The 26235-nt window shown below is 34.3% G+C and overlaps 5 protein-coding genes across 5 annotated transcripts in view; 2 read left to right on the forward strand and 3 right to left on the reverse strand.

Annotated features, from left to right (window-relative positions):
• The window catches only part of LOC144855294 (ubiquinol-cytochrome-c reductase complex assembly factor 6-like), a 128855-nt gene that overhangs the window by 83562 nt on the left and 19058 nt on the right, over positions 1 to 26235 (forward strand). The window lies entirely within an intron of this gene.
• LOC144855293 (uncharacterized) lies at positions 385 to 7374 on the forward strand. Its single transcript, XM_078713110.1, has 3 exons — positions 385 to 556; positions 5851 to 6157; positions 6718 to 7374. The coding sequence occupies exons 1-3, from the start codon at positions 554 to 556 to the stop codon at positions 6828 to 6830; spliced, it is 423 nt and encodes a 140-aa protein (XP_078569236.1). The 5' UTR covers positions 385 to 553; the 3' UTR covers positions 6831 to 7374.
• LOC144855287 (uncharacterized) overlaps positions 7042 to 26235 on the reverse strand; it is a 75211-nt gene continuing 56017 nt past the window's right edge. The window contains exon 10 of the mRNA XM_078713100.1: positions 7042 to 7060. The gene's annotated coding sequence lies outside the window, so the exon portion shown is untranslated. The remainder of the gene's footprint in view (positions 7061 to 26235) is intronic.
• LOC144855237 (transmembrane protein 26-like) lies at positions 8033 to 10303 on the reverse strand. The gene is made up of 3 exons (XM_078713044.1): positions 10107 to 10303; positions 9335 to 9497; positions 8033 to 8970 (listed from the first exon to the last, which is right to left on the reverse strand). The coding sequence occupies exons 1-3, from the start codon at positions 10301 to 10303 to the stop codon at positions 8113 to 8115; spliced, it is 1218 nt and encodes a 405-aa protein (XP_078569170.1). The 3' UTR covers positions 8033 to 8112.
• On the reverse strand, positions 15783 to 24479 carry LOC144855662 (uncharacterized). Its single transcript, XM_078713575.1, has 5 exons — positions 24468 to 24479; positions 24254 to 24389; positions 18483 to 18774; positions 17513 to 17690; positions 15783 to 17344 (listed from the first exon to the last, which is right to left on the reverse strand). Exons 2-5 carry the CDS (start codon positions 24291 to 24293, stop codon positions 15998 to 16000), a joined length of 1857 nt encoding a protein of 618 aa, XP_078569701.1. The 5' UTR covers positions 24294 to 24389; positions 24468 to 24479; the 3' UTR covers positions 15783 to 15997.

Here is a 26235-nt window from a genome sequence, read left to right on the forward strand (position 1 = left end):
ACAATAAGTAGTTGTCGAAATTATGGCGGTAAAGTAAAAACAACATTGATAGATAAACAAAACAACTAAATTGAAAATTATTTTATTAAAAAAAAAAGTGTTTTATCTAGGAATGTTGAAAAAAATAGCCGAAATCAATCATTTCTTTATGGTGTGGTTTTATCCTCGTTATATGAAAATAAAATAAATAGAAGTAAGGAGTCACAATGTTTTATTTAATTTTTTATTTTAATGTAAGTTTATAATTTAGTTTTGTATATGAAATTGTAAAAGAAAGAAATCAGTAGCCTATTTTAATTTAAGAGTAGCGCCACCACTTGCTAAATGTAATGCTCCATTGAACACAGTAAAAGTAAATGTCAGTAAGTAAAGTTTTGTAATTGTTTTGGTTAAGAGTTCGATGGAGTCAGAAGGGGGTCATTGTCAACGATAACAACTATTGAGGATTTTTCTTACAACTCAATTATAGCTGTATAAAGGAATTATTAGCTGTTTAATATTGTTGTGGTGGGTATACAACAGGATAAACCGAACGTAGGATTTAACTGATAAAATGGTAAGCTTTTTAAACAACTATAAATTGAAACTTGAGTGTGGCAAAAAAAGTGCATGAGATATCAAACTTCTAAAAACAACAACAACCTATCTTTTAATTCCAGGCCTATCTAAATTTGAAACTATCAACTAGCATGGACATCCTGTTTCCTGAGGTGTCCGGTGCTTAATTGCTGCTCTTTCAGTGTCCAGAACTTTGCGAACTTCTTAACTTTTTAACCTGTTCTTTTGATATTTTTTTAACGACCAATATAGTGTTGATATAAAGTTTGCGGTACACCACGTATATTATTTCTGAAAAGAACTGTTCAGTTTCTCGACGTTTCGATCAATATGTTTTGATCGTACTCAGGAGTGAAATTATCTATCTGGAATGGGCCGGGTGTATTGATGTTTAAAAAAATAACGACCGTATCCCTATATCTTAACTATGTTTTTGCTACGACTTGATATTATTAAATTTTTTCATAAAATTTGACTGCATTCATTGCTGTCTATAATTTAAAATAACGAAGAACGTACTTTGCTATTCTATTACAAGCCTATATATACAAGTTCTCTTCTTAACTTTTCCTCTTATATCGACGAGGATCTTGGCCCTACTTTAAATTTATGAGCCTTATCACAAATTTGTATATACCCAAGGGAATGCGATGCTAGGCCTAAGTACCTTCTTTTTCAATGACCATTTGTGTATTTTATCTGGCTTGGGAACATTGCCAGAGGTGGTTTTATGGCTCCATTGTCATTGAACAAAAAGTAAACGGTTTAAAAGTTGAATGAACGATGCTAAACCATTTAATTGAGCTCTTAAAAACTTCCGTTAAATATTATGTAGTTAGGCTTATTGTAATTCATAAAATCTTCATTTAGTTAGAAAAACAACCCACATATCTATACAATGACGTCAGGTTTATCAAGAGCAGTAATACAGTAGTTCCTTAAAAAAGAAATATAATAAAATACTGTACTGTAGTTGGTTTAAGCCTAATTGTGGTTCTCAATGAAATGCAGGTAAACAATAATATAAATAGGCTTCAGAGGACATAGAACCTGCAATGTTTCGTTTCATTGTGCATAGATTTAATTTGTATACGCTTAAATCTTTATTTATCGCCTAAGTTTTGCCAATTAAATTGTAGTCATTTTATCGCCATAAACTATCTAGTACTCAAATATTTCATTATCATAAAAACAGCCACACCACTTCATTTATTATAAATAAAACAATTTATGAAGACAGTTTTGATTTATGTTCAATAATATGTCATCGGTAAACGAACCCCTATAATTGGACAATTTTAGAGGCTGGATCGTCTGCAACATAAATAGCATAAAACTATATACACAGTAATAAAACACAGGTGCGTTCTATTACTCTGGTGGCTTTTTACAGTGTTCGACTGACAAATTTGTTTATAATATACTGCTGTTGAATCGGTGTTGCTGTATACTGATATTCTAGGTAAACGAATGTAAAATCATTGTTATTAAGTGTAAAAAATTAAAGATTGATTTCCCAACTAGGACATATCTAATATGGTAGTGATATGCTTAAATATGGTAGTGATATGATATCATCATGTCCATATATGGGCACGTACATCACATTTTTTTGTCACATAAAGTTTAATAGTGTAGACAGAGGTTAACATTAGTACCTTTTTAGTAACTGGGAAGTTGGGGAGACGTTTACCTTAGTGAAGGAATCAGAGGGCATAGAGGCATCCATGTGGCTTATTTTTTTCCATAACGAGATTTCCTTTAAAGTTCAAACGGATGCTGTATAGTTTATGGGGATGAGTTGTAGTCTGTGAAAATACTAATAGAACCTTTAAACTGGGGAGCAAGGGAGGGTTTTTCTCAACGAAGGAATCAAAGGGAATACATTAGACTCCCTTTAGGATCTGTCTACACTATCAAATGTGATGTGCCCATATAAGGACATGATGATGTCATATCACTACCATATTTAAACATATACTTTGACAAACTATAGCTTAACATTAGTACCCTTTTAGCAACTGGGGAGAAGAGGAGGCGTTTTATCGAGATTTCCTTTAAAGTTCAAACGGATGCTAGTTGTAGCCTGAGTGCAAAATAGTACCTTAAACTGCCCCGGAGCAGGGGATCAGGCTATTCTCAACGAAGGAATTAAAAGGAATACACTAATACACTCCCTTTTAAGTAAATATGGCATGTATCATTTTATGTAAATGAGGGTAATTATGGTAGACAATGTAGTCTGATCTTTGGCACCATGTGAACAGGGCTTTCTTGAACGAACGAAGAAATCACCGTGGGCATAAGAGATCCCCAATTTGGCTTATTTTGACAACATTATATTTCGCTTTAAAGTTCAAATGGTATGCCAGGCATGTATCATTTTATGAAGATGAGTGGTTTACTGATAGACAGAATGGTTGTCTGATAGTAAGTTCCTGACCTCACTGAGACCTGGTGACATACCGTTCTTTGATTGGCACCAGCGAAACACATGTCTGTTCATTTTTCATAAATACTGTAGTACATTTTTTCTAAAGAATACCAAAAAAAGAATATCAGAAAACCCAAAATAATATAGGCTTATGTAAGACAAGAAATAATATTTTGTAGCTGAGAGTTGTTTTAGTGTGTATTTTCGTGTATGTATGCATATTGTAGGTCTGATTCTGCCCAATAATATAATGCAACTTGGCCTACTAGGCATATTTCTGTAAGATTGTTCTCTACTCACTGTATTTGACATACAAGATCATACACAGAAATACTGTATACTATTTATGTCAGTTATGCTCTCAAAAAATACAAGCTGTTCCCGGGTGCAACGTTATTTTACGGGCCTGGGTATTTTATGTAGAAACTCAACTGTTACCTATTATGTTTTAATAACAATTTTGACCAAATAGTTTCTGCGGTCACCAGGGACCTGTCAAACGCTCAATATTTATTTTTCTATTTATACTGCGTACGCTGTAATATACCTATATAAGTTATACGGTAAACTCGTTACATTATTAGCTATTACGACAATTACGCTGAGAGAGAAGTCTCTCACTAGGTGACACACCCATCTTAGTCCAAATTACAGAGGTTTAAATGCTGCATAAACTATCAAACAGATTAAAATCATATTAAACAATTTGGTAAAACTGCATCAATATAAATATATGGGCTGTTTCGGGGCAAAGAGAACCGGAATGAAATAATCGCGTTATTCGATATTAAAACTTAAGCTTGGTTCCCACTAGGACGCAACGCAAGGACGTAAGCCGCAACCCAAGCGATTGACCAATCACTAGCGACCAGTTCGAATAATCTATCCCTTTTGATTGGATAATTGCGTTGCGGCTTACGTTCATGCGCTGCGTTGAAGTGAAAACCGTACCAAGCTAATGGCATCGCGATTTAATTGTACAGAAATATGCGTGTTCGTCACATAAGGTATATTCAGATATTTGTGCAGCTAGGCCGCCCTTGTTGTACTGTCGCCCCTGCCGAGATCTGCCTGGTGCCGAGGACTCGGTACTTTTGATTGGCATCTTATTTCTGTCGTGAATATTTGTTTAGAATGTCTTTGAGTCAATATTCACAGTGGGTGTTATTCTTCTTCTCATACACCGGGTATGAAATGAGAACAGAGAACACAGCGCGATATTTGCCTTGTTTATATTATATAGGTCAAAGCAAATCGTGAAAACACAAGAGGTCGTGTTAAAGCAAATAATATAATAACCCTGTCAATTAGCCAGGCCAATCACAGCAAGTAGGCCCCTAATGATTGTATAACAATATTAATACAATATGTTCATAAATCCTTGTTTTGTTTCATTTATTTCGCGTTAGGCCTACTAAATCTGGTGAGGCTAACAATAAAATGACAGCAGTCCACACTATAAAATAAATGTACCAGCTATACTATAAAATGTACCAAAACGGAATTACCTGAATTAAATTTTTTTTCTTGACAAACTTTTCAAATGTCTCTGATCAAAGCCATCCTTTGTTTTTATGATACAAAACTATAAAAATAGCTCCTTATAAATTACAGAAATTGGCTCTCATACATCATCAACTGCCAGAACAGACTTATAATATATAGGCCTTTAATTTGAAATACTACTAATGTTAATAAAAATAATAACCCAAATGAGTATAAAATAAACATAGACCGTATATACAGATCAGAGATCAGACAGGTATTTTTAGGTAGGTAAAATACTGTATCATAAATAGTAAAAAATGTCGACACTAAAGAGGAGCTTTCTCCTATAGGCATTCAGGACATTCAGCAATAAAAAAAACAGTAACTTGGGGAGCATTCCCCCTAGGCATTCGGCAGGGGAGACCGATAACATGAAACAAGATATTTAACCAATTACCAACACAAATAATCAAATTGTAAGAAATCAGAAAAACAGCAAACCTGGAAAGAAGTACACAACACAATTATAAAGGCTTTATAATATTGATTTTATATTATTTATTCGAAATTGACGAACCTAATCCGAGGCGTGAGAGGATAACAATAATCTTTTATTCGCATTATCTTGCAAAGTGTCAGAGGTTTATTATTTGGGATTATGAATTTCTTTCATTGAACCTATTTCGGTTGAGTACCCCACTATTAACTAATCCGTGACGTCATTGTCTGCGAGATAAACGCCGATACTTTTTTCACTTAATGGGGTTTGATAAAGTAAAAGTATTAAATACTTATCGGGGATATCCATCAAAAGGGCAAATCTTAAGCCACTTTTAGTAGCAGTAATATTTCCATCCAGCCAACCATGTCATTTTATCTGTTCATTAATCAGTTATCTGTACAGTGGAATATTAAACTATTTTCAACTAAGTATGGCCTCATCTACACTAGAAAACTTTAGTTTGTTTTCAAACAAGCAAGCGAGCAAGACATATTTTCCAAAAGTTGCTGCGAAGAAAGATACTGTAGTTTGAAGAAGTTGGGTCGTGCACCTTCTTGACAAACTAGTTTACTGGCCAATCACTGACAGTCTATGCCGTCATGTGATTCGGTAAAGTGGACAAAATGATCGCCTCCAGTAACCAGACACTCGCAGGAACTTTCCAAACCGTGACAAACTCAGAGTTTGCAAACGTCTGGTAAAGTTTGCAGTGGAGACTAAGTAATATTACCAGCCTAGTCTAATATAATGTTGATTAGATTAAAATCGAATGTTATGGTTGTAATATTTTGTGACGTGGGAGAGGGAGCGTTGTACTGTAATAGGGGCCTATGATAGAGTTTAATAACTTCGTTCTCTTATATTTCAGAAAGTGACGACTTCTGTGGCCGTTGTTGCCATTTTATCTATCTTTTCACTTTTATGTGTTGTGACAGAGACTAAAAGCTTAAGGTTACCGTCACACAAACAACATAGGGGTAATACACATGAAAAGAGACCGACAGAAGAAGAACAGGAGGAAAATGAACTGAAGTTTAACCCAATTGACATACCAAGTCCATTCCGTACCTACGATGCCAACAAAGATGGCGTGATTACGTTGTTCGAGTTGGCAGAGGCGACCGATACATCATTGGAAGACGCAAGAGGAGCATTTAGAAGTGCAGACTCAAATGGTACGTATAAAACGGAACCGTCTTTCTTTCCGTGAAACGGAACAAGTAAATCCGAAACTTTCGGTTAACAGTGGGTGGAAAACCCCAGGTGTCAACGGGCCTAGACCCCTGTATAACCATGGAGTAATTACCAATAATATATGAACAAAATAGATAGAATACAAAGATTGTTTTGTAAAACACTACAGTACTTTTATTTACTGCATGCAGTAGTAACACTTCATGGAGGCTTTACCATACCAACAATAGAAGAAATATTTTTCTGTTGCCAAAATAGAGTCAAAACATTTTGAATTATAGGGTTGTAAGAACATTGACAAATGTAGGCCTACTATACTATATTTTGTAATAACTGCAGGTACATAAACAATACCTTTGTCGTTCACAACATACACTACACAACATACTGCAACACATTTGACAAAATGTACTTGTACTGCGCCATCATATGGCAATAACTTATTTTTTTACAAAAGGTACTTCGAGTAAGTGCGCCATCGTATGACAATAACTGACTTTGTTTAGTATGCTTATCTTGAAAACGTATGCTTATTTTACAGATGATAAAAAACTAAGTTATAAAGAGTTTTCAAGGGCACCATGGATATTCCGAGCAGACGACGCAATCGACGAAGACTCGTCGTCATTTTTTGAAGATGATCTTCAATATTAAACAGAGACAACTGGGACTAAAAAACGTACGGGGCAGCATGTAGTTGAGCCCAGAATTGTGTTGAGAGGAAAGACCCTACATTTAAGTAAACACATAAGTATATAACAAAGAGAAAACTCTGGAAGAGTGTGTACACCCATACGTAACAAAACACCTATTCGGGCGTACTTATTTACCCGGGTAAGTTCGTTCTTACCCGTTAAGTTCGTTCTTATCCACCAAATGTATAACTGTGCCCATGGTACCAACTTAAAAAAACTAAGCACGACGAACGCATTAATGGAACCAAATGATGGGAACGCATACAACTGTATATAACCATGGAGAAACATTTGTCCAAGATATAACCATTTTTAGCTTTTACGTTTTAGTGATTGTGTAGGGACGTCATTGCACAATGCATAATGTGAAGAGTTTGGGAGCAATAGCGTCACCGTATAATACCAACATCATATACTGGTGATGGCGCTATTGCTCCAAACTTCCAAACTCTTCCCATCATGCATCGCTCACGCTATTTGCGATCAACCTTACTGCGTAATACGAACTCTAATTCTAAATTTACTTACTTACCACAATTATCTATGTTTATATTTATTTATCTTTTGTGAAATACTGGTAACAAATTAATGTGTAAATTAAGTAATAGTCTATCCTAGAGAATGTAAATTAATAATTTGTGTTAGTGAATGTTCTAGCTAGAAATATTTTGTGATTATATAGTTTTCATTTTTAGATTTCGTTTATATTCACCAATAAACACACTTTCTAAGTTCTGTTGAAATGTTATATTTATTTTAAGATATTTTAGGCTAAAACAGAAAATGGTAAAACAAACATTTGAAATGGAAAAGATAATGGACTCTAAATTATGTACGCACATATATTTTTGTATATCCAGACAACCTGACAAAATACGGTACCACTCGGAAAACTATACGATGAATATTTTTATTTTAGGCTGATGATGATGATGACGATGATGATGATAATGATGGCAGGTATACGATATTCGGTGACGTAACAAGCACTTTCATTCCAAGACGATTGTGACAACAAAGATTACCTGAGCATTTAAATGTGACCTGAAATGTTACTAAATGGAGATGACTTAGTCGGGTTTAAAAAAAAATGAAAATAATAACTGTTTACAAATAAATAAGCCTAAAATAATGTTTTGTTCTAAATGGAAAATGTGGGAAAATTTTAAAGAGTGAAAATGATGGGTCAATCGACAATGTGACTCTTCTGCGCATGCTTGATATGCAAATAACTTCTACTTTTACAAACTGTCAGACGTTATGCTGCCGTTAATAAAACAGCCAGTTTCGTTTAAGAATTCATCGTTTTGTGACTTGACAAGTTGACGAGAAGATCTACTTTTTTCTAATTCCTCCGCCACAACGGTCATTATAGAATCACCCAGTTGTTTATGATTTGGCGTTTTATATTCCTCAGAAGGGTAAACTATCTCAGTATCCGTCGTGGTAGGCCGACTCGGTTTCATGTTTTGAGTACTGAGCAAAACCGTGCGAGTTCGCTGGACAGCACGAACAAATCTATTCGGTGAGTCAGGCGGCTTCTTCTCCCAGTAAAGCACAAACAGACGGTATAACTGGAGTAGTAAAACTAACAGATTTTTACATGTGAAGAATATCATTCCCTGGTTGATGACGTCCTCGTGGAAGATTAAGTACATTCTCATAACGAAGAATGGTCCATCTTGCATGACAATGGTTACCATTATTCCCCATGTTTCTGTCTCGCAGCAACCCCATCCACCATCTGCACACACCTGGTTCCTGTTTTCCTGTCGGTCCGTCACACCAGCAACTCGCGTCTTTCGAGACTTTGTCACGGTCAAGCCAAGCGTGAACTGAAGTAGACTCCACGTCCAGATACTCAATATAGTTACAATCATCACCTCGTTACATCTGACGGTTGGAAGTTTCATGCTCTCTGTAGAAAACTCCAAAATGTCTGCAGCGATACCGATGAAGACCAATAGGAGTTGGGAAAGTTGGTCACGTGTCATGGATCCTTTTGGTAGCATCCACCGTCCCAGAATCAGAGCGAATAAAAGAACTTGCTGCAGAAACAAGGACCATTCCTCGGGTGTAAAATCCAGCGACCGCACAATCTGTAAAAACGCATAACTTTCTTTAAGTACTGGTATATTACTTTTCATTAGGGTAGTTTCTATTAGTCCACATCATGGTGAACTATATCTGGGGAATAAGAGGTCCTAGCGACCTACGGTAGTCACAAGGTCTTCCCACCAGACACCTAACTACGTTACCTCTGCTGCTACGAGAGAGTAGAGCTTAAGACCCATTTTGAGGATTGAAAGGCAAGGATCAAACACACCGTGCTTTAGTTCATTCCAGCAGTTGTCAATCTCTGTCGATAGTGGCATTATATGTAAAATGTATTGGTTTGAAGGATATACTGTATCAAGAAGCCTCCTTAATTTATACTACATAATGTAACTAATGTAGCCCTACCTGATCTACATAAGTATGATTACCACTATGCAATACTTCGTCAGTACACTCGTCCAAACCGAGTTCCTCAGCAACTTCAATATGTGCTTCCATGATGTCTAACTCCAAAATCCAAATTGCAGGAACTGTGCTTACGAGCGCTATTGCAAAACTCGGATAAAACCTTTAATTCAGAAAGAATTGTTCATAATTAGGATAAAATTTTACAAGCTATAATTAATAATTTAGGCCTACCGTAATTTGAAATGTTGCATTAGACATAATTGATTTATTTGACTTGATTTGTTCAATTCAATTTCAAACAATTCTGAAACTACTGACGTTAAAGAAGAACTCTGGACCTCGGTCTACACTATCAAACTTAATGTGTCAAAAAAAGTGATGTGCTCATATAAGGACATGATGATGTTATATCACTACCATTTGGGTACGGCACACTTTTCAAGCTAGTTTGATAGTGTGGAAGAAAGGGGAATATTTAAATGATCGGATATCAAAACTCATTGAAACAATATTATTGAAGTCTTATTAGTCTTTATTTATCTATATATTTTTCGACGTGTTTTACCTGGTCAGTTTTCAATATCTAAGCATATATTTGTACGAGTTTTTCTTTTTTTAATTTTAGAAGTTCATTCCATAATAAAAAGAACTGGTTTGATAAATGAGGCCTCAGATTTTCACTAAAACAATTCTTAACTATCCTGACTTACAGTAAGCAAAAAGTAATTAGTTAAATAAATATAAATTTTGGGAAAGGTCCAAAACTCACCATTTCCACTCGCCACCTTCTCTGGTTGTTAAAGTTATGGCTGCTTCAAAACAAGATAACACTGCGGTGGACAACATGAACCAATATAAAACGTTCTCCTCAACTTGAACAAGCGACCGAACACACAGAATGCTGACCGAAATGAACAGTGCTCTGGCTAGAATTGCCTTAATCACAGCAAAAATACTAAGCGCCATTTCATATCGAAAAGTATGAAAGTAAACATAAAGTTTCTCGTTCGTTACTGCATAACTCTTCTAATAGTCCGCTCAACAAAACTCATTTAAATTTCGGGAATCATGACAATATTTCAGATTGTCCAAAACACCCTCTTTTATCTTGATATCAACTTGTACCTTCAAATTACTCAAAAATATCTCCAGTTTAACGAAGAAGTCTTCACATTAGAGAGATATATTTTTGAACGATGGTGCGTGTATCTCCTTGATCAAAAGTACAACTTATTGACTTTAATTAGTCTGTAGGCCTATTTGAGAGGTAGATCGAACACAGACGAAAGAGTTGAAAATACTGGTCGTAAAAACACTACTTTACCATTAACAGTACTGTGTATAGATCTTTCCGGAAACAGTTATTCTAGCAAAGTTTCAAAAGATAAATATTCAAGACCGGAACAGGTAAATTTAGAAGAAGAAACATTCATGGATTGTTTTTTAAAAGCAGTTAATGTTTAGGTCTACGCGGTCCGGCGCGGCAGGCCGAAGAAAAACAATTGTTTTTTAACAAATTCCCTGACCAGAGTTGCCTTTTAATAGACGTTACGTTCTATATTAAAAACCCCAATAAGGATATTAATAACTAGCTTACTAATGATTGTAGTACTGAATGAAGTAGTCCCGATGTTTGATTTCTTGCCTCTTAACTGACACGATTCAATTTGTAAATACTTGACGTTTTTCCGTTGCTGTTTGATGTCGCTATGTCTTGTTAATGTTAAACTACGTCTTTCACTTGTTTACAAGGTGACCGTCGATCACATAGTAATGTTCCATACAAATGTTTATTATCACAACAACGAAAGTACAAAGTCAAAAATTGAGGTAAATAAGCAACATTAAATGATGAATCTCTAAACGTCAGACTGTTGGAAATAAAGATGACATCAAGTAGCACAAGTAACCGAGCAATTTAATAAAACGTTTATTATTGACTGTGTAACGGCACTAATTAGCATACGTTATCTATGGTATGACGGGCTTTATAGCCCCATTAAATCCTAGATATTATATTAATAATTGTTTAGATTAAAATTGTTGAACTTTCAATGATTAAGTATGTATTATGCATGCAGAGAGCAGATCTCATATATACACTGTATGAATGGACATATAATATGATATAAATAAAATGAGCAAAAACCAAGCAAACCAAAACAGAAAGAAGTGTCAACCTTTGTAATAGAACTTAAAGCTTGGTTCCCATTGGATGCACCGCAAGGACGTAAGCGCGCCGCAAGTAATTTGACCAATCAAGACCGATGGATCATCCGAATTGTCGCTTGTGATTGGTCAACTCAGTCGTCATATTGTTTTAATAATGCTTTAAATTTTTAAATGAGGCCCCACGAGATTGATTGTTCATTTTAAAGCGCCAATTTGATTTATTAAATCTATTATTGACTACGTTCTGGATTAAAATTTTAATTTATCAGACAAACAGAACATTATCCAAAAAATACCATTAATGAAAATGAAGCGGAAGGGGAGATGAATGATTTGGTATCCTGTCACTTTCTTTGGTAACCTGTGATTATATGTAACTTACGCATTAATATAGACATAATATCCACACAACACGGTCGTTCGCGAAAGCGTATAATACCGATTTCATTGCTCGGCACATTGTTTGATTCGTCACCGATCTGTCAAATTATTACGAATATAACACTTGAGTTTTATTGATGAGTATACAGTATTTAGACAGCACATACTTAATCCTATTCTAGTGGATAAGTCATAAGTTAAGCTGACTTCATTTACAATATTATGACTTCATTTACAATATATTATTTTATGCTATGCCATGTCATTTTAAAATTCTCTTCTATTCTTTTAACCAAAACGGTGGTCTTTAATGCCTCATCAACGTCGCGTCATAGTGAGCGCTATCCGAGTTGTGCAATTATTGTAACTTCAATTAACCTCTAGATATTGTATTGTATTGTATATGGAACGCGGGGAGTGCCACTTTCGGCGCCCTTTTAATGCGGCGCAATGATATTTTGCATACACTGCCTATTACGTACACTCTGAGCTCCGATTGCACAAGTGTTTAAAACTGACAAAAAGCATCGGCAAATAGGCCTACCAACTGACACACCACGAATAGACGCATTGTGCGACGGCCAAAATGAACGCGAGAAATTAAATAGTAATACGTATTAACAATTGTTGATATAAAATGGCCATCAATTTTATTTGAATAAAAATGAATTACTGTATAATAGATAATGCTGGACAATAATTGTCAATAAAGTTTTCAATATCAACAATAAAAAACGTTATAACAAATATCACTTTGTTTTCTAATTTTATGAGACCCGACTACTTTTTTTTTTTAATAAATGATTGACGGGGAAATATAGCCGAACGAAAAAGGCGGCCGTGGACGAAGGGATTTTATGAATGGAAAACTATTGGGATAAATAAACATGACTGGATGAAAATATGGATAGATGTTTTAGTTCAGAATGTGATAACTCATGATAATATATATTGGTATAAAAAACACATTTTTAGTACAAATTTGCCCTAATGGATAAAGTGGAATTGCGGTTTAGGATAAGATAGAATAACCGATTTTGGCTTAGTGCTATTATAATATAGATGTGTGTTACGAGTTTTACGGATAAATTGAGTTGACGGATAAATTGACTCAAAAACTAGCTCATAAATTTAGCAGTAGGCCTAATGTAATAATTTATGGATACAATACATTTGTCAATATGAATATACACAAGAGAACAGTGTATAATACTAAATACATAACGGATTGCATACCCGTGTTATACGCATACCCTTGAGACCACGTGGCTGTGAGATTAATTAAACTATATTTTATGCATGTTATAATGCACAATAAAAGATATTTTAAGTGCTTTTTGTTTTACCTGTCTATATTGTTGAACTATAGGGGTAGCCTTGGCATTACTGTAGATAACTGCAGCACTCTAAACAAAAGGTTTTAAAAACATCATTTAAATGCACGTAGAAGAATTATAATAATGGTATATTGATTTACTATTAAATTAAAAATAAAATTTAATATAACTAATATAACTATAGTAGTATATTCACTGACATACGTGTATTGCAATACATGAATATTCCATGAATTGAAAAAATGAAAATGAACTAAAATATAAACTATAAAATTCAACGTGTAATTATACGAAAGGTCGGTGACTTATCGTGAAAAACAATCAACATATTAGATATAACACGAGAGCTTCTGAGACATTAAATGTTGTTCCCCCGATAACAAACACGAAAAAAATGAAAGAACAATCACTGAAGGTCGCAGAGGGGCAAACATATGGAATAACATACATTTTGACATTCAAAATTCAATTTCCATTAATGCGTTCAAATCGAGTTATAAAAACACTTTTTTTATCTAGCGAAATACTTAAATTTTTTTTTTAATGTGGTGTATTCTTTTTTATGAACATCTTTGTTAACTTGGATTTTTAATCATAATTTTGTATTTTTAATGTATGGTTCTCACATATTTTACTATTTTAGACTGTTTAATTTTAAAATTTGTTACTATTTTTAAGAAACTATGTATTATACATGCATGTTGTAATGTTTTATGCTGGACCTTTTGAAAAACAACAATGTCCCCTTTGTGGGACAACGTTGATATAGTTATCCAGTGGAAATATGTTTATAAATAAAAAAAATAAAAACACATGCGTAGGCTATAAATTGACCAATCACAGTTCTGTGATCTGTCGTTTGTGATTGGTCAAAACGGCTTGCGTTGTGCGTTCTCTTTGAGTTGCGTCCTAGTGGGAACCAAAGACGTCACACTGAAATGGACGGGGAAGCCCCAACTCAATTCGAATATGTTCTTTGTTTTTTTTTCATTTACACAAAAGTACGTACACAACGTATTTTGGTATGGTATTATTATTAATCAATATTTAATATTATAATGTGTAATATGCTATTACTAGGCCTACTTCTGTTAATATATTATATATAAAATTCTCTAACATTTTCTAAATCATTGCTTACCAGAGCAAAACGATGCTTTTCAAATTAACTAAACACACAAGTTACGCATTTACAAACAGCAATCTATAAATAGATTAATCATTAATTAACCAGTATTTACATCAATTTATAGATACAATTTCATACTATATTGCACTGTTGTCAAAAAAGTTGTGCACTAAAGTCGCGTGATGGATTGAAATACTAGAAAACACATCAAGTCTGTCGTCTCTCGAATTGAATTAATTTCATATCGTTTGCATGAGTGCTCATGTACGCATAACTCATTTCCTGAACTTTGATTGCGCATTTTTAAAAATATCTTTCTAAAGGTCTGTCTACAATATCGAACTAGTTTGACAAAAAAGTGTGATGTGCCCAATTATGGTAGTGATATGCTTAAATATGGTAGTGATATGACATCATCATGGCCATATATGGGCACATCACATTTTTGTCGCATAAAGTTTGATAGTGTAGACAGAGTTTAATGGTGGATCCAGAAATGTTTGATAGTGTAGACAAAGCTTTAGAAATAGAAACGATAGAAACTACTAATACATTTCGCTAAAGAGAATAGTTCATGAAGGGAAGTGAGAAGATGGAACTACTAATACATTTCGCTAAAGAAAATAGTTCATGAAGGGAAGTGAGAAGATGGAACTACTAATACATTTCGCTAAAGAGAATAGTTCATGAAGGGAAGTGAGAAGATGGAACTACTAATACATTTCGCTAAAGAGAATAGTTCATGAAGGGAAGTGAGATGATGGAACTACGCATACATTTTGTCCTCTTTTTTTCTTCTCGATTTCCATCTCTTTCCCCGAAAATCTATGCATTTGAAATACATGTAACTGTAACTGTACGATAAATTGTCAACATGATCTTCAAAAGAGGTAATTGTTTAGAACTGGGCTATTGGTCGAGGTAGGTGTTATTGAATTCAACTTTTCTTTAAAACAATAACAAACGCTACAGCGCATAAAGGTATACAAGAAACAAAACAAAACAAGATCATGTTCAGTGTTCCTACACAGCAAGAGTGCCGAATCACACATTAAAGTTTGATTTTTATTACATTCGGCAAAATTCAGTTTAATAAGTGGAGTGCACGTGGTAATATTCATTTTCATTGTTGATCAGAAAATTAGAATTCGGCAAATGGACTCGGGACTCGGCAATGGACTCGGTGAATGGACTCGGCAATGGACTCGGTGAATGGACTCGGTGAATGAACTGGGTGAATGGACTCAGTATAGACTGGGTGAATGGAGATTCGGCAAATAGGGATTGGGCCATGTGGCCTGAATCATTGGTAACAATCATTCTTAATAGAACGTTGTTCCAACATTCCGTCCATCCAGATGGTAATCATGTCCAGATACAGTTACTGTGTTTAGTAGATTTGCGCTGATGCTCCCTCCGCTGATTATCCCTCCAAATATGCTCTCATAAATGAAGAATGACTTAACCGTCTGCAAACGCAATACACCGTATTTAACCCAATTACCTACAGTAGTAAAAGTGTATTATTATGTCAGCGTCGATGCCAAACTAAACAAAGGATAAACATTGTTAATTCCTTTTACTCGACGGTTTTTATATTAACTCATCATCCTGTTTTGTAGATTTAGAAATGAACTAAACTCATAAATCATTGAATGTTAATATATGACATTTATTACTCTCGTCTGCATCCAAAGATTTCGAACGAGTTGGCTGAAGTTCCCGCTTTTTATACTTTGGTTGTAAGGTCAGACTTGTCTGTCGGACGGGAGAATTTTCCTTAGAATCTTTTTTCTCATACATCTGTATGAGATGGTTAACTTTCTTAGCTTCAACAGCCCCCTCTACTGACTTAGCTTTCTCTGTGTGTTTGTTTAACTTTTTAGCTGGGTTTAACACTTGAGTTGCTACGTCACCAAAAGTCTTCTTTTTTGGCGCCAACGCTTTCAATTTATTCTTGTCAATGTTTTTGAAAGATTTCAATGTTTGTTTATCTTTTGAAGAATGCGGTTGCATGTCTTTCGTTTCACATTTTGTGTAAAATATTGGTTCTTTCTTAAGCTGTTTGTCTTGTTTTCCAGAATGATACAATTCGTTGACATCTTTGTTTGGTGTTCTATCCTTCCTTTGTTCCCTCTGTGGCGGTCTTTGATTACGGGTTGCTTGAGGTGCCGGCGGTTTATTATTTTTCTTCTTTGCGTTCGTGTTTCTAAGAGATGGACTATCCGCAAACGGATCATCAAACTCTGAATCACCATATTCCATCATTTCCGCAGCCGACATTGTGAATTTAGGATCTTTATTTCCAGATCTTGTTGCAACTAACTTATTGTATTCAGACGCAGTGAGCAAAGAACCCTTAGTTGCAACTTCCTGTCCTTTGCTTTTATTCTTTTGTCTCTTGTATTTGTAAACCGTCTGGACGAGAACTGTTGGACCAGACGGCTTTTCAACATAAAGTACAAGCAGACGATACAACTGCAGAAGCATCACTAGAATGTTCTTAAAAGTGAAGAAGATCATCATTTGGTTGATGACTCTGAGGTGTACTAGCAGATATAACCGCATTGATAGAAATGGTCCATCCTGCATTATAATGGTCACCACAATACCCCAGACCTCTGTCTCACAGATGTTACACATCAACACGCGGCCTTCATAGCGTTGGTTAACTCCAGATATTCTAGGCTTGCGTGATTTTGTAACCGTGAGACCAAGAGTAAACTGGAGAAGACTCCAAGACCAGATGATCAGGATCCAATACACTAAGATCTTATTGCAGCGAACCTCTTGTATTTTCAAGCCTTCTGTGACAAATTCCAAAATGTCTGCAGCAATACCGATGTACACCAGTAATAACTGCGACAACTGGTCTCTGGTTAGCTCACCCTTTGGCAGCCACCATCTTCCGAGGATCAACAAGAAGATAAGGGTCTGTTGAAGAGCTAACGACCAGTTGTGATCTTCCAAATCTAGTGGTATTTCAATCTGAAAGAAAAACAGAACATTTTAAGAAAAGAAAGAAGACAAAGAGTCGAATTCATGCAAACGATTTCCAAAGACCAAAACATATCTACTATAGATGTTTTCAAGACTTCAGCTAACCATACAACAATACTTTTTAGAAAGAAAAATCCACAAGACGAAGATACCTACTCCAACATTTGTTACAAGACTTGATACGTTTTGAAATATTTCACCAGAAGCTACACAATGATCCAGATCAAGGTTCTGACGTCTTGTGGCACGTATTCTTTCGTGCAAGAGCTCATCTTCAAGAATCCACAGTGGTGGAAGAATACTTAGCAGGTAGAAAAAGACACTTGGACAAAACCTATAAAACAAGTATAAATTTAAATGACTGATTCAATCAAAACTGTTGTAACTCACAACTCTTTCTACTTACTCTCGAATGAGACTCGAGTTTCTCGCTGTAGGAAGATGACCCTTAGATAGATTTTTAAGTATAGAAATTAACAGCTGTTTAGATAACTATTCTTCACAGTCCATTTTTGGCGCTTTCACTAATAACTAGACTACGCGTAATTATGCGCATGTTACGTTCTTTTTTACGTGCGTAGAAAGACTTTTTACTCGACAGCTGCGTAGTCGAGTAAAAACGGCAGGTCACAATATCATCTCCAGCAGTTCATACAGTGCGAAGTTCACAAACATTATTTATTATTATTTATTAGAAAAAGAAAAAGAAAATTCCAAATTCCGATATTGAGAGAAAGTGTGTCACAGTTTATTATATTCTGTAAGTTCACGAGTTGATAAGGTATCGTCTTTAGAAGCACTTTCATGATATGTCACTTGTCTTAATCGGATTTGGAATATACTTTGAGTTGAATCAACAACAGGAAAAAATCAAGGCTTAAGAATAACAATGTTGACAGTTCAATTTAAGTATCTTAAAAATGACATAGATCTACAATTAAATAAGATTTTTGTTTATAAATAGGCCTGAAACATAAAGTGCAAAATCTTCCAAAAGCATTCTTTATAAAGGGTCAACTTCTTGTAAAAACTTGCGTGCACCACAATAATTTACGTGCGTACTCTTTTGGTAAGAACGTTACATAAGGTTTTACTATTATAACAGAATAAAGGCCTCTTATCTTACCATTTCCATTCTCCTGACTCGCGTTGCATAAAAGTGACGACAGCCTCGATATACAAGAAAACAACCAGCCCTAGTATGAACCAATACACATAGGTATCCTTCACCATGACAACCCGCCATACTGCCAGTGTCGTGGAGATACTAAACAACGATCGAACAAATAGACCCTTGATGGTCCTTATTGCACTGCGAGCTCTATCCATCGAGCTAAGACGTCGTCCAGGTCGATGACGTTGTGACTGGTTGATTATTCTCGCGATTTGTTCTTCAGTTGGGTCTTGGTCAAACTGATCTGGGATTGCAATAAGACAATGTTGATTTATTAAGTATATTATTCTGTCTAAAGCTCTGTCTACACTATCAAACCAGTTTGACAAAAACAAGTGTGATGTGTTCAAATATGGTTGTGATATACCCAAATATGGCACTGATATGACATCATCGTGTCCATATATGGGCATATCACATTTTTTGGTCACATAAAGTTCAATTCAATTCAATTCAAGAAACACTTATTGACCAAAAATATTATATTTATTTATATAACATTAACAATGGTTGGCATATAATATATAAGTTTGATAGTGTAGACAGAGCTTAAAACACTAAACTTTATACGAGACCGGGACTGTAGAGGTAGAGCAACCAAGAAAAGAACGAATGCTATAGATATAATGACATTATATCAGGCGAGGAATACCATCGCTATCAAAATAACACATGAAGTAGCAAATCCCAGATGATTAGATAGAATGTTATTTTAAAAATGTATCGGGAGATACTTGCTACAACAAATTGACATACATCACTTTAATTAAAATGTCAAACTGTTATAATGCAAATATTTAGCGGACGAAAAAGTCCAATAGCTGAAGAAGCCAAATAAGGAAAAGAAGTTATTTATGTATAATTTATGTTTATAATTTTAAAGAATGCATTTACACGAATCACACACACTGTGTGTTACTTTGCGTTTAAAATGATTGTAAATAAAAATATATTGTGTATATTTTTGTTATTTTAATCCCCTTTTTGTTATCATAAAGTGCAATTCAGGTAAAAATGTTACTTTTTCCTGCGGCTAAATTTTATGATTTTTTTTAATGGTTAATTGAATAAATATTATTTATATAATTATTTATATTTCAATGTTTAGGGGCTGAACTTTTAACTATTTTTAGCCCTTCCCTTGATATATTATGTTCATTTATGTTAAAATAAAGAAAAAGCCAATAAAGAGGTGTAAAGAATAAAACAAAAATCTCTACCATGCAATATGGTATATAAATAATATATAGTAAAGCTGCAAGATTATTCTGAAGAAAAATCAGATATCGTAACGAATAATAAACTCAATGTTTTGCACAATAATAATTCATCATGCTTTATCTGTTATTTATATTTTTCTATTCGATTTTAATGTTACATTTCCGAAAAAGGGTCAGAATAATTAGTAGAATAACATTACAATTTAAAACAAACAACGTTAGAGAGGATTATCCAGCGAACAAAAAAAATCTGGTTAAGTAATGTAAATAACGGATCATTTTTGTTGCATTAGTCCAGATAAACTTTTACATACCGCCATGTCGTATAATGGACTATGATTACACGGAATCGTAATTTACATTCGAGTGAGAACGAAGCCTCGAGAGGTTTGCTACATCAATTATGATGATTGATGAACACGAATTATCTCTCACATCTTGATTAATGGAAAAAAGTTCTGACAATTTCATAGCATAACCGTTAATTACTTTAATTTTTAAAATACTTTTTGTATGTCCTGTTTCTACTACACGTTTTAACTAAATGTGAAGATGACGAATTACACCTGCGTATTTGTGTTCCTTTTGCGCCAAATTAAATCACCTCAAACATTTTTTTAAATGGCGGAATGTGATAAATTCATTTATAAAGTTCTATCTACACTATCAAACTTTATGTGACAAACAAATGTGATGTGCCCATATATGGACATGATGATGTTATATCATATGTGGGTATATCACTACTATATTTGGGCACATCACACTTTTTTTGTCAAGCTAGTTTGATAGTGTAGACAGAGCTTAAGAAACATAAAAATAGTACACCTTGTTTTTCGAAAAATTGGCAGAGGTTGACGGTGAACAAACAAGTTTTTTTGGGCCCTATGTACTTAGTATTGGTTAAATATATCATTAATAGTACTATGTCTGACCTGTTTACTGCGATTACCGAGCTTATCCAGCATTAGACTTGCCGCCATAACGGCTATAATACTGTACATTATTATACTATAGCGCATCGTTCTCCAAAGAATTGTGCCCTAAAGGTGCAGATGATGTTTATATCACTAAATAGGTGACAGTAATATCTTCCTTTGGCCATATATATATATGCACAATAACAGAGTTCTTTATTTGGGATTTTGCCAAAACATTGTTAAAATACTATTTTAATAACTTTTGATAAAAAAAAGAACTTTTCTTTAAGCCTTTTTATTTTCCAACTCTCATGGAAGTTTTGAATTGTTTTATACTGATGCGACTTTCCATAATTTCTAGTACTTCAATAATAGACTTACAATCACCATTATATTGATTAAATAAATTAATTTATGTCGGAGTTTTAAATAAAATATAAATATAATATTCATCATCTTACCTTAAATAAGTAAATAACTTTTTGATTTTGACAAAATTATCGCTTTTTTTTCGATTCGTAGAAATATTCTTGATTAGTTACATTTGTCTCACCATTACGAAAATATATGTCCGCATAGTAATTCCAAATTATCGTAGGCCTATCCGTAATAATTTGCCCATAAAAAAACTAACTATGTAACTTCTCGGGAGCGTGCGATCGTTACAATTCCTGTTCACACTCTGACGTCGTGGTTGGTTTAAACAATTCACATTAAAATAATATGATAATGATTACAGTTTCCATGGTAATTGATTATGTGTAAAATGTGGGATTTACTTTAAAGTAGTTATTTTTAAAGTGTTACCAAAACGTGTTACTTGATTGGTTAATAATTGTCTAGACACGGTATTTGATTGGTTAATGGTAATCTATTACTCGTTAAATGATTGGTTAAGTATATTGTCAGCTCTATGGGTTATTTGATTGGATTGTCGGCTACGCGCTATTTCATTGGTTAAGATAATTGTCAGTTACACGTTATTTGATTGGCTAAAGCGCATTGCATGCTTGTGTTATTGATAGTTAGTTGTATATTAATGTTAAGTGTCTGAAACATTCGATAGGATTAGACAGAAGCGCCATTCTTTATACTTTAATCTTAAATTCTAAGTAAATATAAAATGTGATGGATCGTAACGACATTAAGGATGTTTTAATGAACAAGGAATCAGATAAACATCATGATATAGCTAGCAAAATGAAAGCATGACCATTAATACAATGAAGACTGTAAATAGGTATAATTGGTCATAAATATGTAACTATACCCCGTTCTAACACGTTTATGTGTCATTTCTTCTATTATTTAACATTTCTCTTGAGTTTAAGTTAGGCCTAGGATTTAATTAGACCTGTTAATTGGTACTTGTTGTCATCCGTATGATTTTGAACAGCATAACATAAGCTTGTTCGCAATTCATTGTTAGTCACGTAGGACCATAATAAAAAAAAATCAAATTTATATTAACAATATGGCCAAGCATTATAAAGGGGACACTTTGTTAGGGCTAGAATGTGCCATCAATTAGTATTTTTATTCCGATATATATGTGATTGTTCCGTCTAATCATTCACGGAGAATACCTAATAAAGTGTATAATAGTACACGAGATCCTAATTAGTAATAGCTTATTACTATTTTTAGCTTTTAACACTAACCTTGCGATATACCGCATGCAATTATTACCCATTAAAACAATATATTTAATTCCACTTAAATAGTGCAATAGGCCTACCCCATTGTAACGAGTTTGTCGCTAATCAAAGGTCACATCGACAAGTTGGATCAATAATTGGTTTTATTTAAAACGTGGTATATGACAAGGCCAACTACATATATTAAAATGTCAAATATCAAATTCAAGAGTTGCAGTTATTCCTAAAATAAATATTGAGTGCTTGTGTTCGGTAATTTCAATTTGATCAGAGTTTCTTTTTAATACTAATAGGCCTACTTAAAACATCACGAGAAAGTAACATATTTAGTAGAACCCGTATTAAGGGAACATACTGGGAATCAAAAAAGTGTCTCCCTAAATAGGAGTGTCCCTTGAATACGGGCCGAAGTATTAAAACATACTTCACTACGTTCGGTTCACAAAATATCATTTAAATAGGTGTGTCTCAAAGAACTGTATCCATTTTCATAATTGCGATAGTCAGTTAGAATCTATCTATGAACAACTGCAGAATCGGATGTGTAAATTGTTAATATCATTTATTCAGTTTTTAGTTTTTTTAAATTGTAGTTTAGAATATAATTTGGTTTCTATTTTTTTCGCAAATAGGCCTATATACAAAATGAAAAGAGAAATAAAATGAAATTCTTATATATTTATCTGCTAAACAAATTATATTTATAATAGAGATTTTTTATGACTTATAAGGACCTAGTTATTCATGTTAATTCTTGTGCGCATGCGAGGACATTGAAACGTATTTACTCACCCGATTCTTCGACACAGTTTTGGTGCACAGGCCTACTAGGTACTAGTTCGTCACAAGTCGAAATGTGTACTATATGATAACTAAACTAATATTGCATTTGTTCCAATAATAAAACCAAATCAAACGTGATCGCAAGGGAAATTAAATTTCACGAAGGTGTTCGGTTCATTTCTCCATGATCAATTTAACAAAAGTGGATGAGGATACGTAACGCGAACATGTTAACAGAATAATGAGAGTGCTAATAAGTATTTAATAATCCCACACTTGTCAAAACATTGCAAATTGTTTCTGTGTCGTCGCTTACCTTGACAGGTAAATTGAAAAATATAGATATAGTTCGGTCAAAATATAAGACGGATAATCCCACGTGACATAATTGTATATGTATAGCTTTCATTTGATTAAAGGGATCGCACCTAGATTTTGGTGATTGACACAAAAGGAGACATAGTGTGCTTATATCCTTTTTTGTTGTTGTTAAAGAGTGTTGGTTCTTAGGTGGCTTAAACATGTTATTTGTTAGTCATCAACACGATATTGCTTTGTCTAACTGACGGTTTGTTATGGCCCTTGTGTCGAGTATTTTGTTTTCAATTATTCAATTCAGTTCTAGTTTATGCAAAATTAAGCTCTGTCTACACCTATTCATTCACCAGTCTTTTCTACAGCTCTGTCTACACTATCAAACTAGTTTGACAAACAAGTGTGATGTACCCAGATATGGTAGTGATATGCCCAAGTATGGTAGTAATATGACATCATCATGTCCATATATGGGCCGGGCACATCATTTGTTTTGCCATATAACGTTTGATAGTGTAGACGGAGCTTTAGATTGTATGACTCACGATACTGAAAAGGCAAATGATCTTCTTCACTGCAAAGACGATTTTCTGTTTATATCAAGTATTATTACTATTTTCCACCCTTTAAGTTCTTTCTACACTATCAAACTAGTTTTACAACAAAGGTGTGATGTGCCCAAATATGGTAGTGATATGCTTTATGGATATAATATTGTCGCGGGCTTTTAATCCAAACTGACGAATTGATACAGCCTATATAACCGTATATTATAATTTGTACAAATAAATTCTATACTAAAAAATATTTCTGTAAACTGTACTAACCTGCCATGTAGGCTGTTCGAACAGTTCTTCTGGCAGGCATCTTAAGTTTTCTGTCTTCTCCAGAAGTACTTCCGTTTAGTTCACAAAATAGTTCCAATGGATACACTTTCCGCTTCTTTCTTTCAGTAAAAGGACACTTTTACAGAATTACTTCCGTAAAGTTCCCAAAATAGATGGATGCACTATCCGCTTCACTTTTCAGTAGAAAGGACACTTTTACAGAATGACTTCCATAAAGTTCCCAAAATTGATGGATGCACTTTCCGCTTCACTTTTTCCGTAGAAACGCAACTTTTACAGAATTACTTCCGTAAAGTCTAGAAAATACTGTAGTTAAATGGACGCACTTTCCGTTACACCTTTTCAGTAGAAAAGACACTTTTACAGAATGAATTCTGTAAAGTTCACACAAGCGTTAAATCAACGCGATCTCCACTTCTATCCACCTTAAATAGATAAAGAAACATCATTTTAAATAAAAAGTTATTGTTCCAGCTAGTTGCTGAAACTGTTTGAAGAATATATATCTCAAGTTGTTTACTAAGCCGTGGTTTAGGAACCGGGCGAATGACGAACAATGAACCTTCTACAAAGACTAATCATAGACAATTGGCCTAGCCACTTAGCAGAGCCTAAACGAGGGCTTATTAAAGATACTCTTAATACTATAACTGTGTCTGTAATGCATATATTTTTAGAAACGGACAGATAGAGGTTACAATATTCACTGAAAATAGTAAATTTATGTTGATCGTAATGTGATCTAGTGGCACTCAAAAGGATACGTTTAGAATTAAGAAATAAGCCTAAAGATCTATCGAACATCTAAATGACAAATTTAAAACCTACGGATTAATAACAAAGCTAAAAATGACATTTAAGTATAATGTGATAAATAATATTATTATTTAAAATGGTTACAACATGGTAATGTTGAAGAAAATGACACATTATGTACTTAAAATGTAATGTATCAACAATACTCACATCTTTAAAGGGCTTGGGATAGTTTACTATAATTTTACGTTCTTCACTTTTTAATCCGCAGGTTGAATCATGACATTGATAGTCTAGTAATGGAATATCTGACCTCGCTATCGTATCCCATCATTCGCGACAACAAGCGTTCATAACCGTGTACCTTTTTTAACCCCCGGAGGTAGACAATTCCCCACTTTTCCCGCTATCACTGACAGTATGTCAATGGTTTGACTACGCGATAATTCAATAGCACGTACGGTATTAAACGCAAGTATCAAGATAGTTTGGAAAAATATAGGCCTACGGTATAAGCCTACTATCCATCCTCATCCCACCCATTCTATTGAACAAATCACCATCCCATTGTTATGTATATTATGTACTACAAATGATAGTTAGCAAGTTATATAGATGCACTTTGCATTTGTTTCTACTTGCGCACTGAGGACGTAAGCGCATTGCAAGTAATTTGACCAATCACGACGCCATTGACCGTTCGAATTATCGCTTGTGATTGGTCAAGATACGCCTACGTCGTTGCGTTGCTTCCAAGCATTATAATATTGTATTGTATATTTATTTATTTATTGTATTGTTATTATACTGGTCAACGTACAAGGATTCCTACTACCAGAACCAAACCCATAAAACTAGTTCCTATGATAGGCCTACTATCGTTCAAGGGCCTATCACAGGTAGACCCATAACCCCATATTCCCGCATCCCATCCCATTCCCATCTCAACCCACTTAAACTCTAGCGTATGGCCTTCAGATATACATTTTCATGTGGTTTTTACATTCAAAATCATGATTCATTATTCACAGGAACAATAAACGTATTTTAACCGCCTAATTAGTCTTCATAAGGCTCTTGCTGACGTCACAGGAAAGTAATTCCAATTTAACAAACACTAAAAATGAGGCAATTGACTGCAATTTGCAGACTGAATCGGCCACATTAAAAAAGTCAACATCCAGTGTGACGGAGGCAATTGGCGA

Source organism: Antedon bifida, chromosome 11 (assembly GCF_963402885.1).
Source record: "Antedon bifida chromosome 11, ecAntBifi1.1, whole genome shotgun sequence".
Classification (NCBI taxonomy): domain Eukaryota; kingdom Metazoa; phylum Echinodermata; class Crinoidea; order Comatulida; family Antedonidae; genus Antedon; species Antedon bifida.